Genomic DNA, 12,639 nt, shown 5'->3' on the forward strand with positions numbered 1-12,639 from the left:
CTCACCATTGAAAGTAGTTAGATTATGTAAGAAATTGTGTGATCAATACACTGTGGGTGGGAAAGGAATGGAAGACAATTGTAGACACCAGAGATAGTGTGAGAAGAGGTCGGGAAAGGACAGAGGGTCAGAAAGAGGGGTAAAAATAATTCTAGGAACTAGAAATGGAAAAATTTTTGACAATAATATGCATGATTAAGTCATTATGCAGTATATTCTGGATGGGGAATCACATTTTGTATGCTGTGATGATGCTTAGGGAAACAATGTAAATTAAGTTACAAAAAAAAGTTTCAGAAAAAAAAAATCTATTCAATGACTGCAGTAAGATATATAGCCCCAGCTAGGTGCTACTTTATAGGATGCGTAAAGTTAGACTTGTGTTCATGGAAATGTATATATCACCTGTGTTTGCTATGAAAATATTTAGATTAATTAAGGTCTTTAGTAATTCAATAAAATGTGGGGGAAAAACAGTACAGAAAGCAAACATAGATACCAGAGACAGTGTGGGAAGAGAGTGGGAGATGGCAGAGGGTAAGAGATAGGAAATCAAGGATGGGGCAAAAAAAAGCAAAACATACAGAAAACAAGAAATGGAAAATTATTTGCTGACAATAACATGTTTGTTGATGTGCTTGATTGAGACAGTGTACTCTGGATGGAAAATCTCATTTTATATACTGTAATGATGTACAGTGAATGAATGCAAATAAATAAGTTGAAATAAAAAAGAAGAATATGATGCAGGAAATTAAAACCTCCCTTGACAGTATCAACAGTAGATAGAAAAAAGCATCTCTGACCTGAAAGACAAAACCTCTGATTTAGTTCAAGCAACTAAAAAGAAAAGAAGAAAAACCATTAACAATCAGGACAAGATATGGGAAATCCTAACCATTAAGTGACAGAAAAGCCACATAATAGATATTCCAGAAGGCAAAGAGATAGACAAAGGCATAGAAAATCTCTTTCATGCTATATTAGCTAAAAACTTTCCAAATTTAGAGATGAATGTGGACATTCAAAATTCAAGAAATACAAAGGACCCCACATACATATAACATAAGAAGACCCTCTCCAAAGCAAATCATAGACAAACCAAAGACAATATTCTAAAAATGGCAAAAGAGTAACACCAAGTTACTTACAAAGGTTACCACATTAGACTAATATCGGAACTCTCAACTGAAACAATGCAGGCAAGGAAAATAATGGGAAGACTTATTTAAAACTCTCAAAGAAAAACATTTTCAGCTAAGAATACTATACTTGGTAAGATTATTCTTCAAATAGGAAGGAGAAATAAAATAAACAAAAGATGAAAGAATTCACCAAAAGTAGGCCAACCCACCAGCAAATACTTGATAGAACACTGCACTGGTAAAGCTCATGGGAGATAAACAGAAGGAAAAGTCAAAACAACTAGGGATAAAGGAGTAAATGACAGGGTTAAGTCCACAGATATCGATAATAACTGTGAGTGTTAATGAATTAAATTCTCAACTAAAAGACACAGGTTCAATGGATGAAAAAAACTGGAAACCTCTATATATTGCTCACAAGAGACACATCTCATTAACATAGGTACACATAGACTGAAACTGAAGGGCTGGAAAAAGGCATTTCAGGCAGAGGGGAAAAAGGTAGGAGCCATGATATTGATATCAGACAGAATAGATTTTACGATAAAGAGGGTAAAGAGACAAAAAAGAACGCTACACAGTTCTAAAAGGATTAGTTCTTCAACAGTCATAACTATTTATATACCGATATCAGGACACTTAATATGTGAAAGAAAGAGTGCTAGATCTAAAGGGAGATACAGACTACAACACACTAATTTTGGGGGAATCTCAACACCCTATTTTTACCATTGGACAGGACATCTAGATAAAATAATAAACAGAGACTCAAGAACCAATTGATACCGTAATCTAAATAGACTTGACAGACATATATAGGACATTCCACCAATCAACTACAAAATACACTTTTTTTCTCATCTCCACATGGAGCATTTTCATATAATAGTCCACAAAACAAGTCTTTATAGATTTTATCATTTTTTTTTTTTGGAGAGGTTTTTGCTATAGGGTGTCTGCGCTTGCCAGAAAGGCAGAGAGAGAGAGAAACAGAGAGACAGAAAGTGAGAAACACCCCCTAGGGTAGATGGCCACGCCTCACTCCCCTCTCCTCCATTCTCCTCTCAGGATCTTGGGCACACACACACACACACACACACACACACACATACATGCCTGGTGTGAGTTTAAGCCACCAGATCTGAGACTCGAACCATGGTCAACTACATGGGAGTCCAGCGACATAGGCATTACGCTAACTGCCGGACCCTATACACTTTAAAGTATAGAAACATCTCCTCTGACCATAGTGGAATTAAACTGAAAGTTAATCACAGAAAGAGCCCTCAAAAATGAATAAAAACATGAAAACTAAACAACCTACTTCTGAATGCCTTTCAAACTGCCCAAGAAATTAAGACTGAAATCAGAAGATTCATTGATATTGGTGATAATGAACACACCACTTCCATAACCTTTGGGATACAGCAAAAGCAGTAAGAGGGAAGTTCATAGCCATTAGTGCTCACAAGAAAGAAAACAGAAAAGTGGCAAATAAATAATTTAATATGACATCTTAGAGAACTGGAAAAGCAACAAGAATGACAAAACTCAAAGAGAAATAGTAAATATTAGAGCTAAAATAAATGAAATGGAGAATAAAAGAACAATACAAAAAAAGTTAATGAAACAAAAGCTATTTTTGTGAGAAGATAAACAAAATTGATAAATCATTAACTAGACTAACCAAGAACAGAACTAGATAGATAAAATCAGTAATGAAGCTGATAGTGCTATAATCAATAACTCAGAAATACAAAAAATTATGAGAGAATGCTATGAATAATTACATGCCAACAAACTAACATGTAAATTTGCTAGTTATAATAATATATAATAATTATAAATAATATAATAATGTGACAGATTTCTGGACAGGTACAAATTACCTAGGCTGAATTGGGATGAAACAGAAAGCCTGCCACTTGCTGGCCCCCTTAGCTTTATTCTTACAAATTACATATGCAACTTAAAAAATGAAGAGTAAGTACATGCAAAGGAACAGCCCCTCACATGCACAAGCTGCTCCAGTACTCATAACTGGGCCTGTGTGTTCTCCTGTTGAACAATGCCACAGAACATCAACATCATACTAGGTCACTCTGACCATGGAAAATGTAGACAAAAGCAAGACCATGAGACCACATGAATAATGCACAAAGAAATGACCAAATACTCCTGACCTAGATGAGGGAGAGCTGCTGCTTCACCAGTCCCTTGCTGTAGCCGCCCTGAGCCTATTTTCTTCCTAATTTGTAAGTCATATATTCTACTTAGTTTTTTCACTCTGTAATGTACTCCAAAGATCACCAGGAGCACACCTGTGGCCAAATAGATGGGTTGTTACTTCATGCTCCCTGGACACCATGAGGCATCTCAGAGAAAGGCCTGATTGTAGATATGAGCTGTGGGAGTTGGTCTTTAGAAAAGACTAAATGAGAGGCCCTTCTTCCAGATAAAATTGATTGAGGTCCAATCATAGTGTGATCCTCAACTCTTGACAGTACTCCAACCAGAGCCACATCCACTTCACTGAATCCTTCCCAAGATCACCTACCATAGCCTAAGTCTACAATCAGGCTTTCTAACACCTCTAATTGGGACTTCTCACCATTCCTCAGAGCACACTGAGTAATAACCCAACTTGTTTGGCCACACATGTGCTCCTGCTGATTTTTGGATTGCAGTGTCAGAGTAAAAATAACTAAGCAGAATTTATGACTTCCAAGTTAGAAAACATGCAGCAAAGACTCATCCATCCAATAAGAAGCAAAAATAAGGTAGAAAACAATGCAAAAATAAAGCATGGTAACTCAAAAAAACAAGATAAATTCAAGCATAAGGCTAATCACAATTAATAGCACCAGATTTAGATTGCTGAATAAATATTGTCCAGTCTAGCTAGTAATCCAAGAGACTCAGCTAGAACGTTGTGACCAAAAGTTGGAAAGTCAAGGAAAGGAAAACTGTATACCTGGCAAATACTAGGCAAAAGGAAATTGCACGTACTATGAACATCAGACAAACTATACATTAGGCTGAAAACATTCCTTAAAGATAGAAAGGTTTATTACATAGTGTAAAAGAACAGTTCCTCAGGAAGATGCATCAACTTAGCTTAAGAATACTTAAAATGGGACCAGCAGTTAGCGTAATGGCTATGTCGCTGGAGTCCCATGTAGTCAACCGCGGTTCGCGTCCCGGACCCAGTGGCTTGAACTCACACTGGGCACGTGTGCATGCGTGCCCAAGATCCCGAGAGGAGAATGGAGGAGAAGGGATTGCAGCGTGGCCATCCCCCCTGGGGGGTGATTTCTTGCTTTCTGTCTCTCTGTCTCTCTCTGTCTGTGTGGTGAGCGCATGTGCCCTATAGCGAAAAACCTCTCAAAAAAAAAAAAAAAAAAAGAATACTTAAAACGTGGCCAGCCCTATTGCCTAGTTAAAGGAGCTAGATCCCACATGGCCTATTGCAGTTTGAATTTCAACCTGGTAGCTTGAAAAACATGCTGGGCATGTGCACATGTGTGCCCCAAATCCCAACAGGATGGAGAAATGGAGAAGGGAGTGTGGTGTGACCACGCCCAACTGCAAGTTGCTTTCTCTCTTTCTTTCTCTCTCTCTGATGAGTACACATGCACTCTGGTAGTTAAAAATATATATACATAAAATTTGACTGAATTTTTAAAAAGGATAAACCAATCAAAATCATGATGGAAGATTTTAACACCCCATCTTCCTGAAAATGATAGACCAGCCAGATCTAAGTCAGCCCACGAAAATAAGTTCTGAACAACACAAGCAATAAGGATGAACTGTTATTCCTACATAGGACTGTCATTCATTGTATTCAAGGACAATGTGAATGTCTCTATCAAAAGCTATGAGAATCGGGGCCAGCAGTTAGCATAGTGGCTATGTCACTGGACTCCCATGTAGTTGACCACAGTTCAAGTCCCGGACCTGGCAGCTGAAACTCACGCCGGGCGCGTGTGCGTGCATGCCCAAGATCCTGAGAGGAGAATGGAGGAGAAGGGATTGCAGCGTGGCCATACCCCCTGGGGGATGGTTTCTCGCTTTCTGTCTCTCTGTCTCTCTCTGTCTGTCTGGTGAGCGCATGTACCCTACAGCAAAAAACCCCTAAAAAAAAAAAAAAGCTACGAGAATCTAAAGACAAACTATAATGGCTATTAGGATTGCTCTGTAAGGTTACCAAACACAAAACCAATATTCCAAACCAAGAAATCTGCTCAAAATCATCAACACCGACTGATAGAATTTTAAACAAAAATCATCTTTAGAATGAAAGCTACTGATGCCTAAAAGCAAATATGACCAACATGCATACAAGCTTAAACTATTAGGAATTTTCATGAAAGATGAGAGAAACACCATGCTCTTGGGTGGGAAACTCAATTTTGTGACGATAGTGATTCTCTCCAAATTAATCTAAAATTCAATCCTATTACAAGAAAGTTCAGAAGAACTTTTCCCCTAAACTTGACCAACTGATCTGAAGATTCATCTGAAAGAAAGAGCAAGAAAAGTGTAAGGAAGCACTTATCCATAGCTGTGGCGTTTGCTACGAACAACAAGAACAGCAGCTGCAGCAGTGTGGTATCGGAGCATAAGTAAACTCACAGACGCATAATGAGCCTAAAATAAGGCATGTGTATATCTAGAAATTAAATATGATGAAGTGGCATTACAGGTTAATCAAAAGATAAAATTATTTAATAAACAGTGCTGAGACCATTAATTATCCACTTACCTCGAGAAAATGAGATCCCTTTCTTACTCCTCAGGAAAATTTGAATTTTTGTTTTTATTTGCCAGAGAATACATGCACTCACCAGAGTAAACACTTCCTAATAGGACCTGGTCATGCCACAATCCCTTCTCTTCCATTTCTTAATCCTGTCAAGATTCAAGGAACACACACACACACATACACGAGTGTTTTTCAAGGCTTTGGGGCCAGAATTCTAACCACATGGTCAGCCATGTGGGATCTGGCAACCTTAACCACAAAGCCACGGGACCAGTTCTTAAACTTATATGTTTTAAGACATAAATGCAGATAGAATTCTTTTTTAATTTTTAGAAAAAAATATAAGAGAAAACTTTTGTCAAGTTAGAGAAGAAAGGATTTTTTTTTTTGAGAGAGAGAGATTTTTGCTATAGGGCACATGTGTGTGTGCTGGAGAGACAGAGAGACAGAAAGTGAGAAATCACCCCTGGGGGATGGCCACGCTGCAGTCCCTTCTCTTCCATTCTCTCGGGATCTCAGGCACATACACACATGCACCCAACCTGTGTTTTAAGCTGCCAGGTCTGGGACTCGAACCACAGTTGACTACATTACAGTCCAGCGACACAACCATTATGTCATCTGCTGATTCCAAAGGAAGGATTATTTTTTTCTTGAATTATTTTATTTAACTTTATGTATTTATCTTTAATTTGACCAGAGAGAGAGAGAGAAAGTGAGAAAGCAAGCCGCCAGGTCCAGGACTCGAACTGTGGTCTGCCATGTGGGGGAGTCCAGCACCTTTAACCACCACACCACCTTCCATCCCCTAGAGGATTGTTTTTTTAAAAAGAAATAAAAGACATGACCCAACAAAGCAATGACCGGTGAGATGAGCTGTGGCTGAGTCACCCTGAGCACACTTTGTCCTTCTGTCCTGGAGCTAGGTGTGGATGGAAGAGTGTGCACTATCCACTGTGCTGCAGACACACCTGTGGGAAGACCACAAGAGCACCGTCCATGGAGTCTTGGGCCGTCTCGGCGGCCTCAGTGAAGAGTGAGTACAACTTCCTGAAGGGTAGGGGTTTGGATGTGTGTGATGTTCCACACGACTTAGAGACCTACTGTGAGGTGGATGCATGGCCTGCCCGCCTGCCTCCCTCACCACATTGTTCATGTTAAAGGGGTGCAGCCGTAGAACGGAGTAGCTTGGAGCCCCAATTAATCTAAACAGGTAATTTACCAATTCTTACCCTCAATCTCCTCATCGATATAATGGTGCTAATGATACTGCAATCACAGAGTTGTCTTTGATAGGAACTTTTCTGAGCAGTTTTGTTTGTTTGTTTGTTTGTTTAGAGAGATTTAAGGGTACATGTGCTTGCTGGAGAGACAGAGTGAGAAAGTGAGAAATCACCTGCTGAGGGGGTGGCCACACCATAATCCCTTCTCCTCCATTCTCCTGTCAGGATTTTGGACACTCATACACTCATGCCTAATGTGAATTTCAAGTCAGCAGGTCCAAAACTTGAACTGTAGTCAGCGCCTTAACCACTCCTTAACTTGCTGGCTCCTAACAATTTCTTTTTTTAAGATATAATTTATATACATTCATCTTAAGAGTGTAATTCTACAGTTTTCAGTAAATTTACAAAGTTCTACACTTACCACCACTGTTCAAGTTTAGAGTATTTCCATCACCCCAGAAAGAGCCGTTGTGCCTATTTGCAGTCATTCTCTGCTGACTAATCACATTTTATATTCATTTCTCACACTTCGCTCTATTACTGCTGTATGATTTTTTTCAGTCTTACTGAAAAGTATTTTTTCCTTATTTCATATGAGAAAAATGATTTTGATATACTTGTTTTAGTTACCAGCCTTTTCCAAAAACCTAATTTGTACATACATCAGGAAGTGTGTGTGTAGCTGATAGCAGTGGCTAACGCAGGGGAAACAGCAGGAAGCAGGAGGTGAACCCATGTGGGACAGAGCCAGGGAGACCTGGTGGGCCACACTCGGGACACTAAGAGAGATGGAGGGTTTGTCTCCCCCTGAAAACATGTGTCTTTTAACTATATTAATATTTAGTTTATGTCTAATGTAAATTGTGACATATTGGGGGGGGTTCTGTTTGTTTAGATTTTTACATTTTTGCCATAAGGCACATGTGCTTGCCTAGGGAAGAAAAAGAAAGAGGAAGAGGGAAAGTGAGAATGCACATACCTAGAGGGCATGGCTACACCACAGTTCCCCCTCTTTCATTCTTCTCTCAAGATTCTGGGCACGCGTGCATACACACCTGGCGTGACTTTTAAATTGCCAGGTCTGGTACTTGAACTGCGGTCACCATGTGAGAATCCAGCACCTTAACCACCACGCCACCTGGTGGCCCTACCTCTTTGGGGTTTAAGTTTATCATCTTACTATTCATTTCATCCAGGTCACTTGTTCTTTGTTCCTTTCTCTCCTTCTTCTGTATTAATTGGTTTTTAATTCCCTTTTCTCACCCTCTTGGCTTGTGAATTATGTATTATTTTATTGTGTTTTCCATGGTCCAGAGATTTCAAGTAACATTGTTGACATGTCAAAATCCAATATATACGAAAATATTACTTCCTCCAGTACAGTGCAAACATTTTAACTCATTTATTCCTTTCTCGGGATGCCTTCCTATCCCCAGAAGTTGTTGTTGTTTTATACAGTCAGTGTGCATTTGGAATAAGGTCTACTCACAACATCTGTTCTTATGTCGCTCTTAATTCTTTCCTGTCTACTCAGGCTTCCATCTGGGATTATTTTCCTTTGCCTGGAGGGTTTTCTTTATTTCAGACCTGCTAATGACATGTTCCCTTAGGTTTTGTTTGTTTGAAAATGTCCTGTTTCGTCTTCCCTTTTTAGGACCATTTTCATTGAGTAGAGAATCCAAGTTTGTTATTTTTTCCATATTTTTAAAGATAAGTTTTTTGTCTTCTGATTTCAGTTGGCTCTGGCTGCTTTTAAGATTTTCTTTTAGTCTTTGGTTTTCGTCAGTTTATTATGACATGCCTAAACAATGTGTAGATTTTGTGTTTAATAAATCTGCAGTGGTTCTTGAATCTGGGAGTTGCTGCCTTTCATCTGTAGATGGAAATTTTCAGCCATTATCTCTAGATCTTCCTGTGTCCATTTTCTGCCTCCTCTCTTCGTGAGGCTCCAATGACACAGTTATTAGACTTTTCACCTTATTCTGTACGTTTCTTTCATGCTACTCTGCATTTCTCAGTCTTTCATTCTGTGGTTCTTTCACGCTGTCTTCCAGTTCACTGTCTCTTCATCTATGTCTTATTTGCTGCTACATCCATCTGCTGTCATTTGTTTGTATTTTAATTTCTAGAATTTCCATTTTTGCTCTTCATAGTTTCTGGTAATCTACTGAAATTCTTCATCTTTATAAAAATATTTACTTGTTTATTTATTTATTTATATTCATTCACTGTACATCATTATAGCTTACAAAATGAGATTTTCCACCCAGAATGTACTGTATATTGGCTTAGTCAAGGATATTACATTACATATTATCATCAACAAATAATCTTCCATTTCTTGTTTCTTACATATATTGCTTTTTTTGCCCCCTTGACTCCCTACCTCTTCCCCTCTGCCATTTCCCACTCTCCTTCCATACTGTCTCTGGTATCTACAGTCATTTTCCACGCACTCTTTTTCTCCCACATGTTATTGATTCACTCACTGAAGATCTTAATTAATATGAAAATGTTCAATAGTAAGCACAGCTGGTATATACATATCTATGAACACATGTATGACTTTAGGCATAAATCTCAGTGAGTAAAGTGAACAAACTATAAAGTAGCACCTAGCTGGGGCTATATAGCTTACTGCAGTCATTAAACAGGGATTTTTTAATGCATTTTTTAATTTCAAGAAAAACAGTTTGAGTTTTAATAGATCAAACTCAAGAAATGTTAAGACTTAGAGCCAGAAAAAAGGTTAGGATTCAGTTCAAATAGTAGGTAGATGAAGCTATCAACAGTTCAAGAGAAGGCAAAAATCCTTAAATATGGAAAACAAAACATAGAAGAAAATCAGTATCATTTTAGTCAAAAGTCATAAAATTCTATTTCACTAGTTCGGTCTCATGTAGTTAATCTCTCTTCTATTGAATTTGCAATGTTACTGTGGTCTGATTTTCTATTTAAACTCTGGAAGTTAACATTCAACTCCAGACTTGTCCTTACCACTAGGCTGGCCATTCTCTTGGTTGTTTCTTATACTCTCATTTCTGTATGTCTGACTTTAGTTTTCCTGGTATAGCACTCCCTTCAGCACTTCTTGGAGAGGTGGTCTGGTGTTGGTAAATTCTTTCAGGTTCTGTTTATCTGAAAATGTTTTTGTCTTTTCTTCCATATGAAGGATAATCTTGCTGGGTATAGTATTCTTGGTTGAAATTTTGTATTTCTTGGGTCTGGATATTTGAGTGTCTCTCTAGGTTTGGAAAGTTTTCCCCTAGGATGCCCTTATTAGTTCTTCACCTTCTGGGATACCGATGATCTGGATATTTGGGTGTTTAATGGTATCTAGTATTACTTGTATATTATTCTCATTTTCAGAAGTTATTTTCTCAGTCTTTTTGGTGAATTTTCCTAGGTCAGAGGTTCTATCGGCTACATCTGAGATTCGATCTTCTGCATGATCTAACCTGCTTTTAATACTTCCAAGAAAGGTTTCAATTTCCTCTCTTAAAGCTTTCATCTCTAACAATTCTATTTGATTCTTTTTAATGGTGTATATTTCCTCCTTCAGATCGTGCAAGAACTTTCTCACCTCCTGGAACTTGTTGTCTCTTTTCTCCTGTATCATCTGGAGTTTGTTGTCTCTCTTTCCTTGCATCTCTGGTAGCTTTGTCACTGTGAATATTTTAAATTCTTTATCTGATATTTTCACTAGTTCCCTTGTATTGTCTGTGGAGGATGAGGAGTTATTCTTTTCCTTTAGGGGAGAGATACTTTCTTGTTTTTTATATTTCTTGTGTCAGTTTGGTGGTTTCTGGTCTTCTGATGGATTATACGTTTTTTCCTGGCTTGATCTGGGGGGCAGGAGGGTGATGTCTGGGCAGAAGGTCTTCAGTGGTCCTAATTCCTCAAAATTCTTCATCTTGATATTTAATTTCTTGAACATATTATTTAAAAATTGTGTCTTAAATATACTACTATAAAATAGACATATAATTATTCCTAAGTATCTAATATCTTGTGGGCGGGTATTTTTCTATTGCTAGTTTTTTTCACTTTATTATTATTTTTTTTTTTTGGAGAGATTTCTGCTATAGGGCGCATGCGCTCGCCAGACAGACAGAGAGAGACATAGAGACAGAAAGCGAGAAATCACCCCTCAGGGGGGATGGTCACACCGCAATCCCTTCTCCTCCATTCTCCTCTCGGGATCTTGGGCAAGCACGCACACGCGCCCGGCGTGAGTTTTAAGCCACCGGGTCCAGGACGCAAACCGCGGTCGACTACGTGGGAGTCCAGCGACATAGCCATTACGCTAACTGCTGGTTCCCTTCACTTTATTTTTGATTAATCCTAACCTGTGCCTGGTTATTTTTATGGAATTGTGAACATATACATGAAAATTTTTGGAAGTAATTTAAAGGTTTGATTGATGTAATCATACTCCAGAGAGGATTTATCTTACTCCTAAGAGGAATTTCAGATAGTGGCAGACTACCTCTGCCCACTTGGGAATTTAGCTTATTCAAATTAGGTCTTTGTGAGGGATGATTTTGGGGAGGGAGGGGGAGAGATTTTTGCTATAGGGCATGTGCACTCACCAAAGAGTTAGAGAAAGACAGACAGAAAGTGATAAATCACACCCCCCAAAGAGGGATGGATGACCACACTGCAACTTCTTCTCCTCCATTCTACTCACAGGATTTGAGGCATGCACACACACATGCCCTGCATGAGTTTAAGCTGCTGGATCTGGGACTCAGACCACAGTTGACTATGTGGGAGTCCAGCGATGTAACCATTATACCATCTGCTGGTACCAAGGGATGACATCTTATTCCTAGATGAGGGCCTCAACTGGCAGCCTAGAGTATATGCCAGGTCTCCTTTTCTTGGTAGGCCAACTGCCAACCTCTGTTTAGTTTTTCAGTCTCCCAGAAAATATCTCAAACTACAAAACTAAATGTTGGACTTTGGAAGACTAAAGTTTTTTACTTAAGTCACTGAGATGGGAACTCAAAAATGGCTTCTGATTTAAGTTTTGGATGTCTTGATTTTTAAAGTTTATTTAGTTATTTTTTAAGAGTGAGAAAAAGAGACACATTTCCAATAGGGTTTTCACACTATGACCAACCCCAGCCCTCGAGCCTCAGGCAGCCAGGATCTCAGGCATACATGCACATGCCCACTGTGTGCAGGGAAGCCTCAGATATGACCCAGGGACTTTTCCATGTGGCTTCATCATCACTGAGTGTTGAATTACCACTTCACCACTGTGGTTGGCCAGATGTGTTAATTTTGAGAATTGTTTAAGAAATTCAAGTGGATATATACTATAAGCAGCTGGACATCGGCCTGTGACAGTTGGGCAGGGTATGATAACATTAAGAAAACTATCAAAAGAACAGATAGCTGACTAGAACTAGGCGAGCACCCAAGTCTAAGAGAGTGAGCAGCAAAGAACAGGGTGATTCTTGCCTACTTCCTCGTGGAAAGACTGCATGTGGGG

The 12,639-nt window shown here is 38.9% G+C and overlaps 1 protein-coding gene across 1 annotated transcript in view; it reads left to right on the plus strand.

Annotated features, from left to right (window-relative positions):
* EVC (EvC ciliary complex subunit 1) overlaps window positions 1-12,639 on the plus strand; it is a 105,846-nt gene that overhangs the window by 76,608 nt on the left and 16,599 nt on the right. Inside the window, exon 15 of the mRNA XM_006163199.1 lies at window positions 6,840-6,949. Within this exon, the coding sequence (XP_006163261.1) occupies window positions 6,840-6,949 (110 nt within the window). The remainder of the gene's footprint in view (window positions 1-6,839; window positions 6,950-12,639) is intronic.

The sequence above is a fragment of the Tupaia chinensis genome, unplaced genomic scaffold (assembly GCF_000334495.1).
Source record: "Tupaia chinensis unplaced genomic scaffold, TupChi_1.0 Scaffold141490_1, whole genome shotgun sequence".
Lineage (NCBI taxonomy): Eukaryota > Metazoa > Chordata > Mammalia > Scandentia > Tupaiidae > Tupaia > Tupaia belangeri.